Here is a 17,560-nt window from a genome sequence, read left to right on the forward strand (position 1 = left end):
ACAACAGGTACCAGTTGAGTATTGAGATCGATGAAATTGACTAGTCCCCTCCCACAAAATTTCAGGCCTTGTGCCTATAGTAGAAAGAGTTAATATTACTTCTTTTGTTAAATATTTTCTAAATTAATCAAATACCCCTGTTATTGTATCAATATTATTTGCCAATTGTGGAAGTTGAGCTGAGAAAGATTTGCTTCTCAACAGCTAAAACTATACATACATACTTACATACATAAACACCCACATATTGCATGTGGGCACACTCACACCAAGTCTCTCTTGGTTTTGGTCTGAAGCTGTAGCTATTTATTTTTATCTATTTTTTTAGTCTGCAGAAAGACTATGAAGATTACACAATGATATTCATCAACAGGGCTTATAACTCATTGATGGATTATACTTTAATCGTATTAAGTCAATTGACTTTATTTGTCACATTCCTACATGGAATAACTATGTTTTTCTATTGTATGGAGATTTGTATAAACTTTGAATTCATCAGTGGGAGTTTTTTTCTTTATTTTTTTTTCCTTTTATTTAAAAACCATATATAAATCTTCTTTCCAAATGCGAAGGCAATTAAAATTATGATTAGTTGAAAAGAAAGAAAAAAAAATGGTACTTTGAATAAAGTGTTATGTAAATTACCTCCCTTAGTTAGAAGCCAATGGAATTTATCTCCCTTGGAAATAGGAACTACATGTTGGCTAGAATTCCCTCCCTTGGATGTATTAAAATATTGTTGATGTAGATTTCTTTTTTCATTTTTGAATAGTCAATTTTTGACTGTTTTGATGCCGCTTTGTTTAAATCTATTCTATTAGCTGCATTTTAAGCAGCTGTTTATTGAATAAAGGCTCACAGTAATTCAGTTTTTGTTTTCTGTTCTTCAGTTCTATTTATTTTAGATTAATTAGAATAGGTGTTTTCAAATTTCTTGTAGCCTTAGTAAATATACATTACCATACACTTTTCTTATCATCCAATCTTCATAATCATTATCATCATCATTAATCATAGGGGATTTTTAATAAGTGACAGTAATAATAGTAAGTGCTCAGTGATTTTTTTTTTTTCCAATGTTGGTCACCATTGAAATGATTATAGTTTATATTGGACTCACAAATCATAAAATGCAATACGTCTTTTAACCAACCATCTTTCATTAGAAGTCAGCTTAAATAATAACCCATTGACAGATAAAATAGATTAAGAAAGATAAAGACAAATATCGATTTGATTTATTCACTTAAGACTCTAATTAGTAATTAATCAATGACTAATTTCAATCATTTTCCACATCAAAATAATTTTTAATTAGTTTTTTGATGCTTCTAGCATTCTATATATTAACATATATCTAAGTAGTTTTGACATAGTTATCATGGTGATGATGATGGTGTTTGTTGATTATTCTAATTGGTTAGACATGAAACACAAAAAGCCTAATGACATCATTGAAAAATCCAGCATCTCTTATGGATATTCCGGAAACTTTATAACATAAGGTATTTCCCAAAACAATTTATTTAACTCATTTACATATCCAACCACTACCAGCTGGTATCAAATTCTGGAAACTGAAAATAGAAAAAAATCCCAATCTTTTTAACATCTGCTTTTGTTTCAGTTTTCATCCAACCAAAAAATAAATAAATAAATCAAAAGAGAAAGTAAAAACTATTGTGTCTCATAGTAATAATGGTAATGATGATTATGCAGAAATTAATAAAAGAAATACACCTTCTCTTTAACTTATGATTGAGTTCCCTTTTGACTGACAGGACATAAGTCAATCTGGTTGTATATCAGATTTATATTCTTCAATATTATTTTCATTCAAACATAATTGATGCATGAAAGTAACTGAGTGAGAGACAGTGGCAGGCAATGAATGCCTGGGTCTGATGGATAGTGGGGCTGCATTGCCAGATGCTACCATAGTTATACGTGCTGCTGCCCAACGTCAGAAAATCGATTTATTGAATTTTTTTATTTCCTTATTTTTTGTGGTCATAAGTCGAGAAGGTGTATACAGTATTCTACATTCCATTCTGTAGATCTTGGTTCTTTGCTGACTCAGAAGATCTATGGAATTTTTAAATTTAATTTTTCGTCTAGTCTAGACGAAAGTGGTGATGGAATAGGAGTGTGTACTGATGACCTCCACTACTTTTGTAATATCTAATATTGCATAATTTTTTTTGTGGTTAACTTACATTACTTACTCATTGATGCCCCCCAATTTTTTGTTTTCAATATAAGATACACACTTTCATTTCCCCCTTTATTTCATTGACTTGTAGGTGGCCTGTTCTCTCTGCCCCATTTACATTTTGAGGGCTTTATTTCTCCTTTTTGCTATTTTAAACTTCTTTGTTGCTATACATACCTAGCAATTGCAATGTGGAAGATACACAGTAGCTTTTCAAAAACAAAAACTTAACTTCACTCAAACATTTATTATCCAATGTCAAATCTTCACCGTGCTAACTGCCATCTCGCCACTGGGAGAGTTCCACTACATTCAATCCTTCTAGGATCGGTAAAATAAAGTACCAGTGAAATTGTCACAGTGACTAAGTTGCAGTAATAAAAATTTTGACACCAAGTAGTAAACAATAAAGTTAAATTAAATTAACAGTTGTTTTATGTTTTTAAATGGCTGATATATATCTTCTATTGTAATTGTTTTAGTTCCAACACATGGTCTCAGACCAAATCACCTGCCAGACAATTACATCTCTGAAATAGATAATATATACATACTCCATTTCTTCCTTTTTTTTTATGAAGATGTAATAGGATATATATATATATGTATATATACTGTAAATTTTAGAGGTAATACTTGATAAGTGTAAGCAGCTACATATGCCGGATAGTGGCAGAGGTGAAAGAATATATTAAATGTAAATTGAAAACAGAACACAAAGGATATCACGGTACACGTGTTTCAAGCTTTATACACAAACTGTCATTATATATCTAATTAATGGGATTCTTAATAAAATGATAGTTTCCTAATTTCAAAATTAAATTTAAAAATATATATAGAAAAGTAAACAATATGGTCATTTCAACATTCATCAACTTATCATTACTTCTTTTATTATTATTATTCATTTTTGTTTTCAATCAAAAAATATAAAATCTGAAAAACCAAATAAAATGAATTGGAAATTTTGTTTCTTTTTTTTTTTTTTTTTTTGGTATTATTATTGAGTACCTAAAAGGTGGCAAGCTGATAGAGTTGTTAGCATGCCAGACAAAATGCCTAGCATATTTTGTGTCTTTACATTCTGAGTTCAGATTCCACAGAGGTTGCTTTTGCCTTTTGGGGTCAATAAAATAAGTACCAGTGAAGCACTGGGGTTGATGTAAATACTGGCCTTGTGCCAAAATTTGAAACCATTATTAAGGTAGTAAGCAAGCAGAATCATTAGCAGGCTGAACAAGTGACCTGACTTTTCATCTGATGTCACTTTGTCCGATGATTTTTTTGTCCAATTTTATATAAACTCTTCAGAAAACAAGGTAAACATCAAAATCAAATAATCATTGAGAATTTTATTGATAGGATTTGTCATTGGCCACAAAAATCATCAGACAAAAAGATGTGGACGGAAAGACGTTTGACGAAGTCATGTCGGATGAAAAGACATAGCACCAGCTGGACAAAATGCTTAGAATTATTTCGTCCATCTTTACATTCTGAGTTCAAATTCTGCTTTTCATCCTTTCAGAGTCAATAAAATAAAAACCAGTTGAGCACCGAGATTGATGATACACAGATTGCTTGCTGTCTCTCTCTCTCATGTATATAACCATTTTGTTACACATTTCTGTTGAAATATGCTGCCTTTGTTTCAATTATGTAGAATCTATATACACAGACATGGCTATGTGGTTAAGAAGCTTGTTTCACAACCATGTGGTCTGAGTTCAGTCCCACCGCATGGTACCTTAGGCAAGTGTCTTCTATTATAACTCCAAGCTGACCAAAGCTTTGCAAATGGGTTTCATAGATGGAAACTGAACAAAGCCTGTTTTGTGCATATGTGTGTCCCACCTCCACTCTTTGACAAATGGTGTTGGTTTGTTTACATCGCGGTAACTTCATGGTTCAACAAAAGCTTAAAAAGGAAAAAATAAGTACTGGGGCTGATTTATTTGACCAAACCCTTCAAGGTGGTACCCCAGCATGGTTGCAGTACAATGACTAAAATAAGAAAAAAAATAAATAGATCATTTAGTAAAATAACTTTGTCATTATCAAAGTGGTGTTTGAGACAAATTAACAAAAATGAAATTTTGCTGGAAAAGTTTTAATTTAAATCACTTCAAAACAGGAAGTTGGTATCAAAACAGTTAATCCTTAATATCTGGATGATATACATGTATCTGCAGGATTTATAAAAATGAAACAACACAAGCCATTTGTCAGTGATATTAAGCTAATATCTAATAGCAGTGGATTGATAGAACCAGAAAATACAAAATGCTGAGTTATTTAGCTGTTGATTGTTCATGCATTTAGTCAAAATCCTGCCAAAGTCAACTTTAATTTTCATTCTTCTAGGGGTCGATAGAACAACTCTATACATCTCTCCTCCAGAAACATTTGTGGCTATGTGTCTATGTTAAAAAATTTAATACTAAACTGATACGATATGATATGCTGATATGTTTGATCATAAATAAATAATTTTAATACATAACAAGTCGACACAGATTTATAAATGTGTCTATTATAAAAGTATCTTAGAGCATCATGCAGCATAAACATCCTAGCAAGGCCACAATTATATTTCCATTAAAAATTTATTTAAACCACAAGCTGTAGCAGTTGTTATCCTACTAAGAGTGTATGTTTCAGTAGCAGTCTTAATTCCATTGTTTGCAGAGTTTTCCTTTTTTCTTGCGTGTGTGTGTATGTGTGTGTGTTTCATTATCACCAGAACGAATTGGAGAAATAATTAGCTGCAGTGCGTAACCAGCTTCCAGAGTAAAATCTGTTATTCGAGCTCTCGGTACGACAAACAGCTTTGTCATCAGCCAGCGGACTTTCAACATCATCCAAATAGTCGGGCCCATCAGTACTGACATCAGTTTGGTCGCTGCTGCATGGCAATATAACCTGTACATTGTATAAAGAAAAAAGAAATATATGAATATATACAGTTCTATATGGGCATATGGCGTAGTGGTTAAGAGCGCGGGCTACTAACCCCAAGGTTCCGAGTTCAATTCACGGCAGCGACCTGATTAATAATAGTAATAATAATAATATAATAATAATAGTAACATCGTTAGGAATGAGAACCCAGGTTCGAAATTTCCCCAAGACACCTTACGAAGGCTGAAGGGTATATCAGCCGAAACGTTGTGTTAACAACAAACAAGATGAGGAGAAATATCCGTCAAATGTAAATAATGTATATGAATATATGTCTTAATGAGAAATTTACTTAATGGATAAATGGTATTTTACACACAAGCATCTTTCTCTCTCCATATATATTATTTTACAACTAATACTCTGAAGTGCTGACAACACACACACACACACACACATTCATTTGTGAACACAAGGGTACAATATTTCTAGCCATCTCTTACTTTTCCCTAATACTTTTGCAGTCTTTATCCCACTCACCTATACTGATTTTCTGTCCCTGAACTCTCTTCTTCTCACTTTGAACCTTGTAGGTATACTCTGACACTTTATCACTCTTTCCAGCTCTACCTCAATTATTCTCATGATGATAAATGGGAGTGGGAGTGACTGAGTGGCACTAGAAAGAGGTGGAAATAGTGGTGATGAGGTGTCAGGGTAGACCCTCAGTGTTTGAGATGAGTAGAAGTGGGACACAAGGATCAGAATGGAAGTTGCAAGAGAGAGTATTGGGAAGGGGGGAGAAATGGGAAATGGATGAGGGAGTAGGTAGGTGACCTGACCACTGTAAAGATTAGGTAGGATTGAAGGGTAGATGTATCGAATGGTGAATGATCAATGATGCAGAAATTTGGGGAGTACAAGGAGGTGGGGAAATAGAAGATGACTGACAGAGCAGAACAGCAGAATAGCAATCATTCAACGCCTGTTTTCCATGCTGGCATGAGTTGAATGGTTTGACCAGAGCTAGTAAAAAGGAGAGCTGCACTAGGTTCCAATCTGATTTGGCTTGGTCTCTACGACTGGATATCCTTCTTAATACCAACTGCTTTACAGAGTGTATTGGATGCTTTTTATGTGGCACCAGCATAGGTGCTTTTACATGGTGCCCGGCACGGGCACTACTATGTGTCACCGACACAGGTCCTTTTTATGTGGCACTGGCAAAGAGTTCTTGCTGGTCAATCCTCTTCAGCGGGGGAAGTAACATCAAACAAATATAAGGTTCTGAAAATGCCTATGTTACACTTTACCTCTTCACCAAGTTCATTTTTTACAATCTGCTGTGCTGACATAGTTTGAGATTTTGCTATTGCTTCAGCTAATACCTGGAAAAAAAAAGAAAAAAAAAATATGAACAAGAGTATAAATATAATACATATGACCCATGTAACAACATGTATATATAAGAATGCCCCCACGTGCGTGTGTGCGTGTGTGTGTGTGTGTGTACAAACATTGGCAGTTTCTCTTGTGACTGCTTGTATGGATTGATGCAGGACTGTGCCAAATGGTATGATGCTGTCAGGTAACCAACCCATGACGATTTTGAGAAACAGACATGAAATAATGATATCAATGACTAGGATTTCTATTAAGAATGCTTAATTATAACCGTTGCAGCTTAGCCCCAAATCAACCCTGACAGAGCAAATTTATGATCAAACGCATTCCAACCATGACCTTCTTTGTTTTTTTTTCTTTTTTGTGTAGACATGATGTGTCAGTCTTTGAATGGTAGGGTATGTGGTTTGAGGGAAATTGGCTGTTGTTTCTAACAAATGAAGCAACCATGTGGCAGTTTGTATCAAATGTAATAGTTACTATATTTAATGTTGGAACACCTGGCAACAAGAGAAAATGAGCACCATCATCACCATCCACTTTTTCCATGTATGCATGGGTCAAAGTTTGTTCTGACAGATTTTCTACGTCTGGATGCCCTTGCTGTCACCAGCCCTCACCTGTATCCAAGCAAGGTTATGTTTTCCCCATGACCAGACATGTTTGTTCATTTAAGAATAGAAATGAACACCACTGCTTATATGTTCATGTACAATCATGTGTTGTCAAAAGAAGGGTACACACAAAACGCACACAACAGGTTTCTTTCAGTTTCCAATGACCAAATCCACTCACAAGGCTTTGGTCAGCCCAGAAGTATAGAAGACAGCACTCACCCAAGGTGTTGTGCAATGGTACTGAACCCAAGATCACATGGTTAAGAAGAGTCTTAACCACACTGCCATGTTTGCACCTATTACTCTGCAATATCTGTGTATAAAGTCTATTCTCCATGCTGGCATGGGTTGGACTGTCTAACAGGAACCACCAAGCCAGAGAAGTGTGTTGAGCTCCAATGTCAGCTTTGACATAGTTTGTATGTCTGAATATCCTTCTTAACACTGACCACTTTACAAAGAGTACAAGGTGTACTGTCACCAAGTAACACACAAGGCAAGACCTTTTGACCGAGTGGGGTTATAGTATTGAGAGAGGTGGCTTTACATCAGGTGTTATGGGGGTTAAGGTATTACAGGAGGACAAACGTGTGTTTGTGTGTGATCAAAACTGCAAAACACACATCTGTATCATATTTGTGTGTGTGTTGGCACTCAGTCGCTTACAACGTAGAGGGTTCCAGTTGATCCGATCAACGGAACAGCCTGCTCGTGAAATTAACGTGCAAGCGGCTGAGCACTCCACAGACACGTGTACCCTTAACGTAGTTCTTGGGGATATTCAGCGTGACACAGTGTGACAAGGCTGGCCCTTTGAATTACAGGCACAACAGAAACAGGAATTAAGAGTGAGAGAAAGTTGTGGTGAAAGAGTACAGCAGGGTTCGCCACCATCCCCTGCCAGAGCCTCGTGGTGCTTTAGGTGTTTTCGCTCAATAAACACTCACAACGCCCGGTCTGGGAATCGAAACAGCGATCCTATGACCGCGAGTCCGCTGCCCTAACCACTGGGCCATTGCGCCTCCACTGTATCAGATTAGAAAGAAATGAATCAATTTAAACTGCTCACCTCAGGTTGTACTTTTGAAAGAGTCCTCACGGTGCAACGGGATTTGTTCATATCAAAGATTATGCTGATGACACCTTTAACTTTGATAAGGAGACAGGTACATAATTCACGATCATGCTGTAAATTAGAAAACAAAAGCAGGAGTCAACTGAAATACCTTCGTTTACATATTTAACCCTTCTGGAGAGTTATGGGCAATCACTTTCACCCAACCAAATCCATAAGAAACTAACAAAAACTCCTCAAACTTACCTTATCAAAAAGTCCTTTTAATTGGAACAGTATTGTTTTGTATTTACTGTTGTGAGTACTAGAAGAATGATCAGTTTTGGATAGATTACTTCTTCTGAAAAATAAAATTTACCAAAACTATTTAAGAAGTTTCAAAGGATTTCAATTTTTCTTTAATATTTGTTAGTTTATGGTTTCTTCCACAATTACAGCTCGAATTTTGATCAACTTGATTGTACAGTGGGCTGTTATATAAATGTTATGTTCTTCATGATAAAAGTAGGAAATTCCCAGCTATAATTAACCCTTTTGATACCAACCCACATGAGGGCACCACTTAGTTCTATGATAATATCCTTCCTATTTTAAAATGGCTTCTATCATGGTAATTTATGTTGCAGACACCAGCTTAATAATGGCAATGTTATTTTACAAAATTCTTCAGTATTTTCAAAATGAATTGAAACAAAGGCAGCGTATCAGGAACAGTTTTAGAAGTAGTAAAAATAAAAAAAGAAAGGTATATCATGAAAAATCAGACCACAGAAATTAATTAACACTAAATACCTGTTATTTTTAGGAGTTTGATAAATATTAGTTTTAGCAGGGTTGACAACAGGAGTGTTCTGTAGAGCTTCATATAGCTTCATAGCTTTATTACAAATATCTTCATTTGGAGATCTATATAAATATATATAGAGAGAAAGATAAGATAAAATAAATTATATAATAAAACAAAGATAATGGTGATAATGTTGATTTATATATATATATATATATATATACAAGGGGGTGCCGAAAAGTTCCTGACTCTGGATAAAAGAAAATACAGGAGGATCAGTTATGATTTTATTCAATATATCTCCCTCTCAGATTCACACACTTATTGCAGCAGTCCTTCAGTTTTTCTAAGCCCTGTAAAAGAACTGAGAAGGTTGGGCATCCAGCCAAGTCTTTCACAATACTCTTAAAGCCAGCACCCCTCATATATTTGGAATGGTGCTCAAAGCAGATAAATCCTTTTCTATCCAAAGGGTCTTTTAACTCAATATTTACATGCTAATCTCAAAAACGTACCTGGAAGCCAATAAATAACGAAGTAGAAAGATCAAATAAAATACATGTGAAAATATGTACAAACTATTTATTAAAACAGATATAAGCTAATAATTTTAAAAAATGCTTTTGCATGTTACATTGTTTATTTGAGTAGGGTCATATGTCTTGGAACCAATTGAGGTATACCTATATACTGTCAACTTGTATGCTGGAAAATATGATAAATAAGGGAGATGGAAAGGATTGGTAGAAAACAAAAAACAACGACAAAAGGATGAAATATGAGAAATTGGTAAAGTGTGTAAAAGAATCTTACTGGAGGATTTCTTCAAGTTGCATTTGAAGGTAATTATTCTCAATGAGTTGGGTTCTACCTTCTGGACATTCCGATAACAGAAGAAAGATCTAGAAACAGAAGAGCAATAATGATATTAGAACTGATACAACATAATCATCATTTAACGTCTGTTGTCCATGCTGGCGTGGGTTGGACAGTTTGACTGGACTGGCACACTAGAAGGCTGCACCAGGCTCCTGTCTGATTTGGCATAGTTTTCTATGGCTGGATGCCCTTCCTAACACTAGCCACTCCGAGTGTGTAATGGGTTCTTTTATGTGCCACCGGTATCTACCATGACTACGATTTTACTCAGCTTGAAGAGTTTTCTTCTCAAGCATGACATAATGCCAAAGGTCTTGGTCATTGCCTCCTTGAGGCCCAATACACGAAAGGAGCTTGACCACTTTGCCTCCATGAAACCCAATGCTCGAAAGGAACTCAGCTACTTTGCCTCCATGAGGCCCAGAGAAGATAATTAACTCAATGATGATGGTGACGATTTTGTTATAGGACTCTTCATCTCTGCAAAGCAATTCACCTAAGAGAAGGCTACTCCAGTGTCGGATCTACAGCTTGCTGGTCATCACAGCTGTCTAAGTCCACTGAGCCATTGTGGTCAAACCTCCAGGTCTATAGAGTGGGATGAGATTGCATGGACTGGCTCTCACTTTAAAACTACAAACACAAGCAAGAAGAAAAGTCCTGCAGCATTAAAAAACAAGTTACATAGCCACTTAAGGGTGTGTCACTCTTCTTAATATTTGGACATGTAGAACTGCCATCTTCACATTATCCAGATCATTATTTTTTAAAAGAATAGTTGAGTCTATCTGGCTTTTAAGTGTATTTTATTTGAGTGCTATGTAGTTTCCTTCAACTCCATCTATCATTAATTTTCATTCTGTTTACATACACAATTTTGAAATATTTGTCATTAAAACCAGATACATACAGCATACTTGTTTCTTTAGAACCAATGGTAGAATCAACTACACTATTCTAATATATCTGAAAACTGAAAGATAGGTTGATACATACAGCAACCCTAAACATAAATGGATCAAAAAGGATAGTGAAATTATAGGCGAGAGCCTATAACCCAGAGCACAGTCAAGACTGCAACCACATATTTAAGTAGATCAAACGCTTGAAAAAAGTTTCACATTTTGACTCAATGTTATGATATGCTAAACAGGAAATCCAGTATGTTGACAGCATGCAGGCATATGAAGAAATCCTAGAAATGTTCAGTTATATACCAGGTAAACATCTCCACAATCACTTGAACATTGGAGAGAGAGAGAGAGGAGAAGGTAGACGGATGAAATCAACTGACCTCCAATGTTGATATTATCACAGTTTCTGATTCATTGCTAAGTAGAAGAACAAGTCCATCAATCAATGTTTTGTCCTATATAGAAATATAATGAAGAAAATAAGTTCTGGAAACGACATTTTCAGACTTCATTTAATGACAGACATAGAAAAAAAGCAAAATTAACAAAACACAATGTCACCAATCATCAACATCATGGGTTAACCCAAATTAAAGATATACCCAAGCTCAACAGTATGGCATTCATAACCATTTGGCCCCTTATTTTTTAAAGACATATCTACTTAGGACTATATTATCCAATGCAACCTCTATTTTATTAAAAAAAAAAAAAAAAAAAAAAGGCAGGTGTGATTTAAGGGAGACTTAGCGAAGGTTGAAGGACTACACAGAGGATCTTGTTGGCTCATCAAATGTAAAATAAATACAGTAGTTCATTTATTAAAATATCTCATCCTAACTCTTTAGTGATCAGATTATGTGCTGGTGGCACATAAAAGGCACCCAGTACACACTGTTAAGTGGTTGGCATTATGAAGGGCATCGATCCATAGAAACCATACCTCAACAGACAACTGTAGTCTGGACAGCTCCCTGCTAGCCAGCTCCATGTCAAGCCAACCGATCCATGCCAGCATGAAAGATGGACGTTAAATGATGTCACTAACCTTTACCTGTAGGGAATATTTTATTTTACATGGCTTTGAAAGCACAAAGCTAACAGATAACTTGTTGACAAGAAGCAACAGAAACATACATGTATATAAGTGTGTGTATGTGTCTTTTGTCTAGATATTACCTGCTACTTGTGAAAATGTGTCTAGTCATTGTGCTGTTCACATTCAAAGTACTTGCTTGGAAAACAGGTGAGGATTGGTGACAGGAAGAACATCCAGCCACAGAAAATCTACCTCAACAAATTTTGTCTGACCCATGCAAGTATGGAAAAGTGGATACTAAAACAATGACGATATGATAATGATGATGAACTACAACAAAATTTATTTTTAAGCTGCCTCCTTAAATCAATCCCCTTCTTCAAAATCTCTATGCTTCCCTTTTACTATTTATTTATTAATTCATTTATTTTATAACCAGGGTTTGTAAATAATGGAGCTGATGGTTACAAGCCAATCACTGACTCATTACATTTCTATGTGCCGGTGGCACGTAAAAGCACCCACTACACTCTCGGAGTGGTTGGCGTTAGGAAGGGCATCCAGCTGTAGAAACTCTGCTAGATCAGATTGGAGCCTGGTACAGCCATCTGGTTCGCCAGTCCTCAGTCAAATCGTGCAACCCATGCTAGCATGGAAAGCGGACGTTAAACGATGATGATGTGACAAAGGAGTGTTCTCATCATCAGAAATGTGGAGACATGAAATGAAGGCGATTTGGCAACAATTTCAAAAGGTCAGACAACACATGTGGTATGTTAAAACTAGCTACATATGCTAGAAATAGTAGTCAAATCTCTACCCTAAAAAAATTGGAAGAACACATGAAAATATGGTTCAAGAAAACACAATGATCGTGTTTGGGAGGTCTCTGATAAGTTTGTCAGATTAAGACAGATACAGGGTTAAACAAATTCATACAAATACCATCAAGCCAAGTAAAATCAGTCATGGCAGATACTGGTATCATGCAAATGGCACCTGTGCTGGTGGCACATAAAAGCACCCATTACACTCTCAGAGTGATTGGCATTAGGAAGGGCATCCAGCTGTAGAAACCATCCCAAATCAGACTGGAGTTTGGTGCAGCCTTCCAGCTCGCCAGCCCTGGTGAAACCATCCAACTCATGCCAGTATGGACAACGGATGTTAAATGATGATGATGATGATAATGACTAAAATTTGCAGGGCTATCTCCCACATAATATTAAACAATTTGAGAGATTCAAAGATCACAAACCAAACGACTGATAGTTCTCATGTTATTGAGAGAATATACACAACTAGTCTTAATGGTTCAGTCTGCTTAGCTGTGGGTAGGTGGCACCAAGTACTTCATCCCATTAAGACATGAAGAATGACCTCAGGACACTGAAACTTTCAGGCAAGATGACAGGGGACGGAGATGCCCGATGCCTTGCTGTACTCCGGTTCCTCTGGTGGTGAAAGCACTCATGGCTGTAAAGTGGTTGGCATTAGGAAGGGCATTCAGCTATAGAAACTGTTGTATTTCCCTCGGGTGACTCGCAGAGATAACACAACGAGTTATACAAATTTAATTATTACATTTATTATTCAAACGCACTCACCCAATGTTCGTTATGAATAAACAAAAGTCATATATATCTCAATGACATTTTACTACAACAGTCCCACAAGACAACAACAATGAAACAATGAACTCAGACGAACCACATTGACACACGGAACGTCAGACGAATTATATATCTAACAGTCCATATAACAGAAACCATGCCAAGTCAGACTGAAGTCTGGTGCAGCTCCCCAGCTTTGGTCAAACCATCCAACAACCCATGCCAGCAAAGGACAACAGACATTAAATGATGATGATGTCACTGAACTAACATACACTTCCAATCTTAAATGGTCCAATCCATTAAGGTGGGGATGACACAGAGTAGGAACACCAGAGAATAAAAAATACTAATTTTAAATGGTCCAGTCCATTTAGTTGTGAATAGAACAGAGTAGGACAAATGCAGTTTATGTCACTGAAGGAAATATAAATGGTCCAGTATATTAACTTGTAGGTAAGACAGTAAAATTCCAATGCTTATTAGAAATGGTAACACCAAAAAATTTACAAATGCTTTGGTTACTTGTAGTGCCAAATTCAACTTTTCCATGGGTACAGCCTGGAGAGATATGAACTCTACCAAACCGACTTACTTTATAACAGGCATTATATAAAAATTAAATTCTCAATAGTTCCTTTACAACTCAAAATACATAACAGGGTTGCTTTCAATTGTATCTGCTTCATTATGACAGTGGGGTTAAACAAAAACATAATAAAAAATAAAGAAGCGTCTGTGCAGTTGCTTGACCTGCTAGAAATAGCAGTTAAATCTCTCGCAGAGCACATCTTAACAAAAAAGGCGGAATAACTCATGAGACTGAGAAGATAATTAAATAACAAGAGATAGACTGTACCTGGAGGAGCATACTTCTCTGTTTAGGGTCAACAGCAAATAATTTCAGAGAATCGAGAGAGTCGAGGGAGATCATTTTGGTAGTTTTTCTGAAATGTATTGCAGAATTAAGGATACTTTTGATTTCACTATCATATAATAGATTTGAAGAAGGTGAATACCAAAGCATACAATAGTACCAATAGTTAGTTAGTCTACATTACTCCATGAGAAGCATAGGGCTGCAACCATTTCATGCCAGTAAATGCTATCTTGGGTTAGCTCTTTGATTTCAGACCAAGAGAGATCAGTTGCCATCACTTCATCCTACACACATCCTTTCCAGGTCTTCGTAGATTATCTAGTTTTCCTCTTTCTTAGTAAACATGGAGATATTTTTGGTAATAAATTCAGTATGTGTTAAATTTACATATCTTATAAGAGCCTCTATCTGGTTAGAAAGCAGCCGCATTTTTGTACAATTATACTCCACCATCTTACAAAAAACCCATACACACTGGATAATGTAGTCCCATATACTCCTAAAACTTAATCTGTCGCTCATTTGAACACCATCATCTGGTTCTATGGGTGTATTTAGCAGAGTCCACTCTGTTGTAAGCATTCAGGACAAGGTTTCTGGTTATAGCATAACTTCCTCCTTCCCTCTCACCAGTCATGACAAGAATAAATAAATATAATATAATATGTGTGTGTGTGTGTGTGTGTGTGTGTGTGTGTGTGTGAAGGTGCATAGCTCAGTGGTTCGTGTGCTGGGCTCACAATCATGAGATAGTGAGTTCGATTCACAGACCGGGCTGTGTTGCGTTCTTGAGCAAGACACTTTATTTCACATTGCTCCAGTTCACTCAGCTGTAGAAATGAGTTGCAATTTCACTGGTGCCAAGCTGTATCGGCCTATGCCCTCCCCTTGGGCAACACTGGTGGCATAGAGTGGGGAGACTGGTATGCATGGGCGACTGTTGGTCTTCCATAAACCTTGGCTGGACCTGTACCTCGGAGGGTAACTTTCTAGGTGCAATCCCATGGTCATTCATGACTGAAGGGGGGGGAGGGGTTTACCCTTTTAAATATATATATATTCTTTTATTTGTTTCAGTCAGTTGTCAAGTGATGGTGGAGGGACAAACACAGACACACACGACAGGCTTCTTTCAGTTTCCGTCTACCAAATCTACTCACAAGGCTTTGGTCAGCCCGAGGTTGTAGTAGAAGACACTTACCTGAGGTGCCACGCAGTGAGACTGAACCCGGAACAATGTGGTTGATAAGCAAGCTACTTTATTTCAATAAATTTGCCATGTAGGCATAATACAGAGGGGACGAACAAGGACAGACTAACATACAATGGTGAAGTAGCTTAAAGCGCTATTATAAATCGATTAAAAATATGAAAAATTTAAAATTAAAAAAAAATAATAAAATAAAAAACATTGCGTTATGCAATGTGATACTGAAGGAAAGGCGTCCAACATCAGGGTAGGGACTTTGATTCTCTTCCAGGGCTCCACTTACTTGGTGCCAATCACCAAGATTTCTTCTTCGAAATTTCACTCACAAATCACTGCTCAATCCGAGGTTATAATAGAAAATATCTGCTGAAAGTATCACGCAGTGGGATTGAACTTGAAACCTCGTGACAGGGAAGCGAACTTCATACTCAATTAGCATCATGAACGACTAGAAATAATCCGTTATTACATTTACAACTTTTGCATCTTCCATTATAATTTCATTTATAATTTCGTTTTTTTTTTTTGTCGATTATTGTACTTAAAATATCGGTCCTCCATGGGTAAAAGGCAAACGTGAAGCCACCTGGTCGCGAAAAATCAACAAACATTTCTAAAGCGTCTGTATTAACCCCACCTCTCATTACAATAGTCCTTCGAAATTAAAGTTTGATCGTTTCTAAAAAGCACAATGGTTTGCACGGCCACTGTCCAACAAACAAAGGTACCTACTCCTCAGGTAAGTAACGTGGCCACAACTGACTTCCCGGAACTAATACATAAGTTTCAACTCGACTCTCCTAAGTGTAAAGTAACCAGCACAAATGTTTAGGTATTCAACTACTGACCCTATGGCGTGTCTCGCAATACATTTCACAACTCCCAAATGATATAAACACTAGTTGTAAATAGGTACAGTAAACAGTGGTGGCCCTATTTGACGAGTGCTTTTTAAAATTTGCAATACTGAAACCACGTCATCCATCTGGAAGAGAAATAACTAACTGCATTATTGATTTGCCCTTAAGAGGTTTCAAGTGACCCTTCAGCTTAATGAGTCCTGCCACGAAATGAAATGCATGTAATATATAAACTCATGACTCTTGTTAAAGTAGTTATCCGATTTATTGTTACATAAAAACACATTGAACAAACATATTGGGTTTATTTTTCTAATTTTTTCAGTATCATAGCCAGCATTTCCGACAGTCGCAAATATGTTGGCAATGTTTACCTGACAATCAAATATCATGCCTCATTTATTCGTCTTTCGCACCAATTCTTATTAGAATTATGGATGCATCATATGTAAAGTATATTAATATAAAATGTTGTTTTTGTGGTAAAATATTTCGTGGCGAACCAAAAGGTCAAGGCTAGGGTAAGAAAAACCAGCCCATATTTCTTTTGAGAAAGGCAATCACCTCTACGGCTAAAAATGAACTACTAAGTTTATTTGATAAATCCATCAGCAGTAAAGGATAAATTGGAGGCAGCAAAATACTAAATAATAGTATCTAGATGAATGAACGAGTTATATAAGTAGAAGAGGACGATCCATTCTGCATAAATATACGTATACACACACACCCTAGGTCAAAGTTATTGCATAATTACAGAAGTAAACAAAAAAGCATAAAAAAAAAATAGCATGGATTTACAAATACATACATGCATTAAACTTTCTATAATCTGGAAGAGTTCAGATTAATAAATAACTACACTCTTTCTCTTAATATAGATTACATCATCAAATATATTTGTATACATACCACGCTGAAAATAGTTTAATACACGAAAATCAACTTCTCTCTTTTTCTTGGCCTTGACTAATTTTTGATGAGGCTTGAACTTGTTACTAATTTCAATGTATATATATATATATATATATGTAGATGAAAAAAAACAGGAAGTAGAGATAAATAAATTACATTAATTAAAACGTGAAAACATTGTTATTAATTACTAATAGCAAACATGACACTAAGTCGAAATGTTGTCTTGCTGAGTTATAAATAATTTT

The 17,560-nt window shown here is 36.0% G+C and overlaps 1 protein-coding gene across 1 annotated transcript; it reads right to left on the reverse strand.

Moving 5' to 3' along the window:
* Positions 1-4,312: 4,312 nt before the first annotated feature.
* LOC106876810 (armadillo repeat-containing protein 1) lies at positions 4,313-17,532 on the reverse strand. Its single transcript, XM_014925522.3, has 9 exons — positions 17,310-17,532; positions 14,307-14,394; positions 11,176-11,250; positions 9,816-9,904; positions 9,008-9,121; positions 8,462-8,555; positions 8,210-8,326; positions 6,433-6,507; positions 4,313-5,140 (listed from the first exon to the last, which is right to left on the reverse strand). Exons 2-9 carry the CDS (start codon positions 14,379-14,381, stop codon positions 4,955-4,957), a joined length of 825 nt encoding a protein of 274 aa, XP_014781008.1. The 5' UTR covers positions 14,382-14,394; positions 17,310-17,532; the 3' UTR covers positions 4,313-4,954.
* Positions 17,533-17,560: the final 28 nt, after the last annotated feature.

The sequence above is a fragment of the Octopus bimaculoides genome, chromosome 7 (genome assembly GCF_046866305.1).
Source record: "Octopus bimaculoides isolate indiv1 chromosome 7, ASM4686630v1, whole genome shotgun sequence".
Classification (NCBI taxonomy): domain Eukaryota; kingdom Metazoa; phylum Mollusca; class Cephalopoda; order Octopoda; family Octopodidae; genus Octopus; species Octopus bimaculoides.

Bases quoted from the DNA above. Each gene is read 5' to 3' on its own strand.
- LOC106876810 (XM_014925522.3), bottom strand. From the start codon at position 14,381: ATGATCTCCCTCGACTCTCTCGATTCTCTGAAATTATTTGCTGTTGAC. The intron at 9,905-11,175 runs GTCAGTTGATTT...TTCTGTTTCTAG, and splicing joins TGATAATATCAACATTGGAG to ATCTTTCTTCTGTTATCGGA. The intron at 8,556-9,007 runs GTATTTAGTGTT...TTTATTTTTCAG, and splicing joins CAAACTCCTAAAAATAACAG to AAGAAGTAATCTATCCAAAA.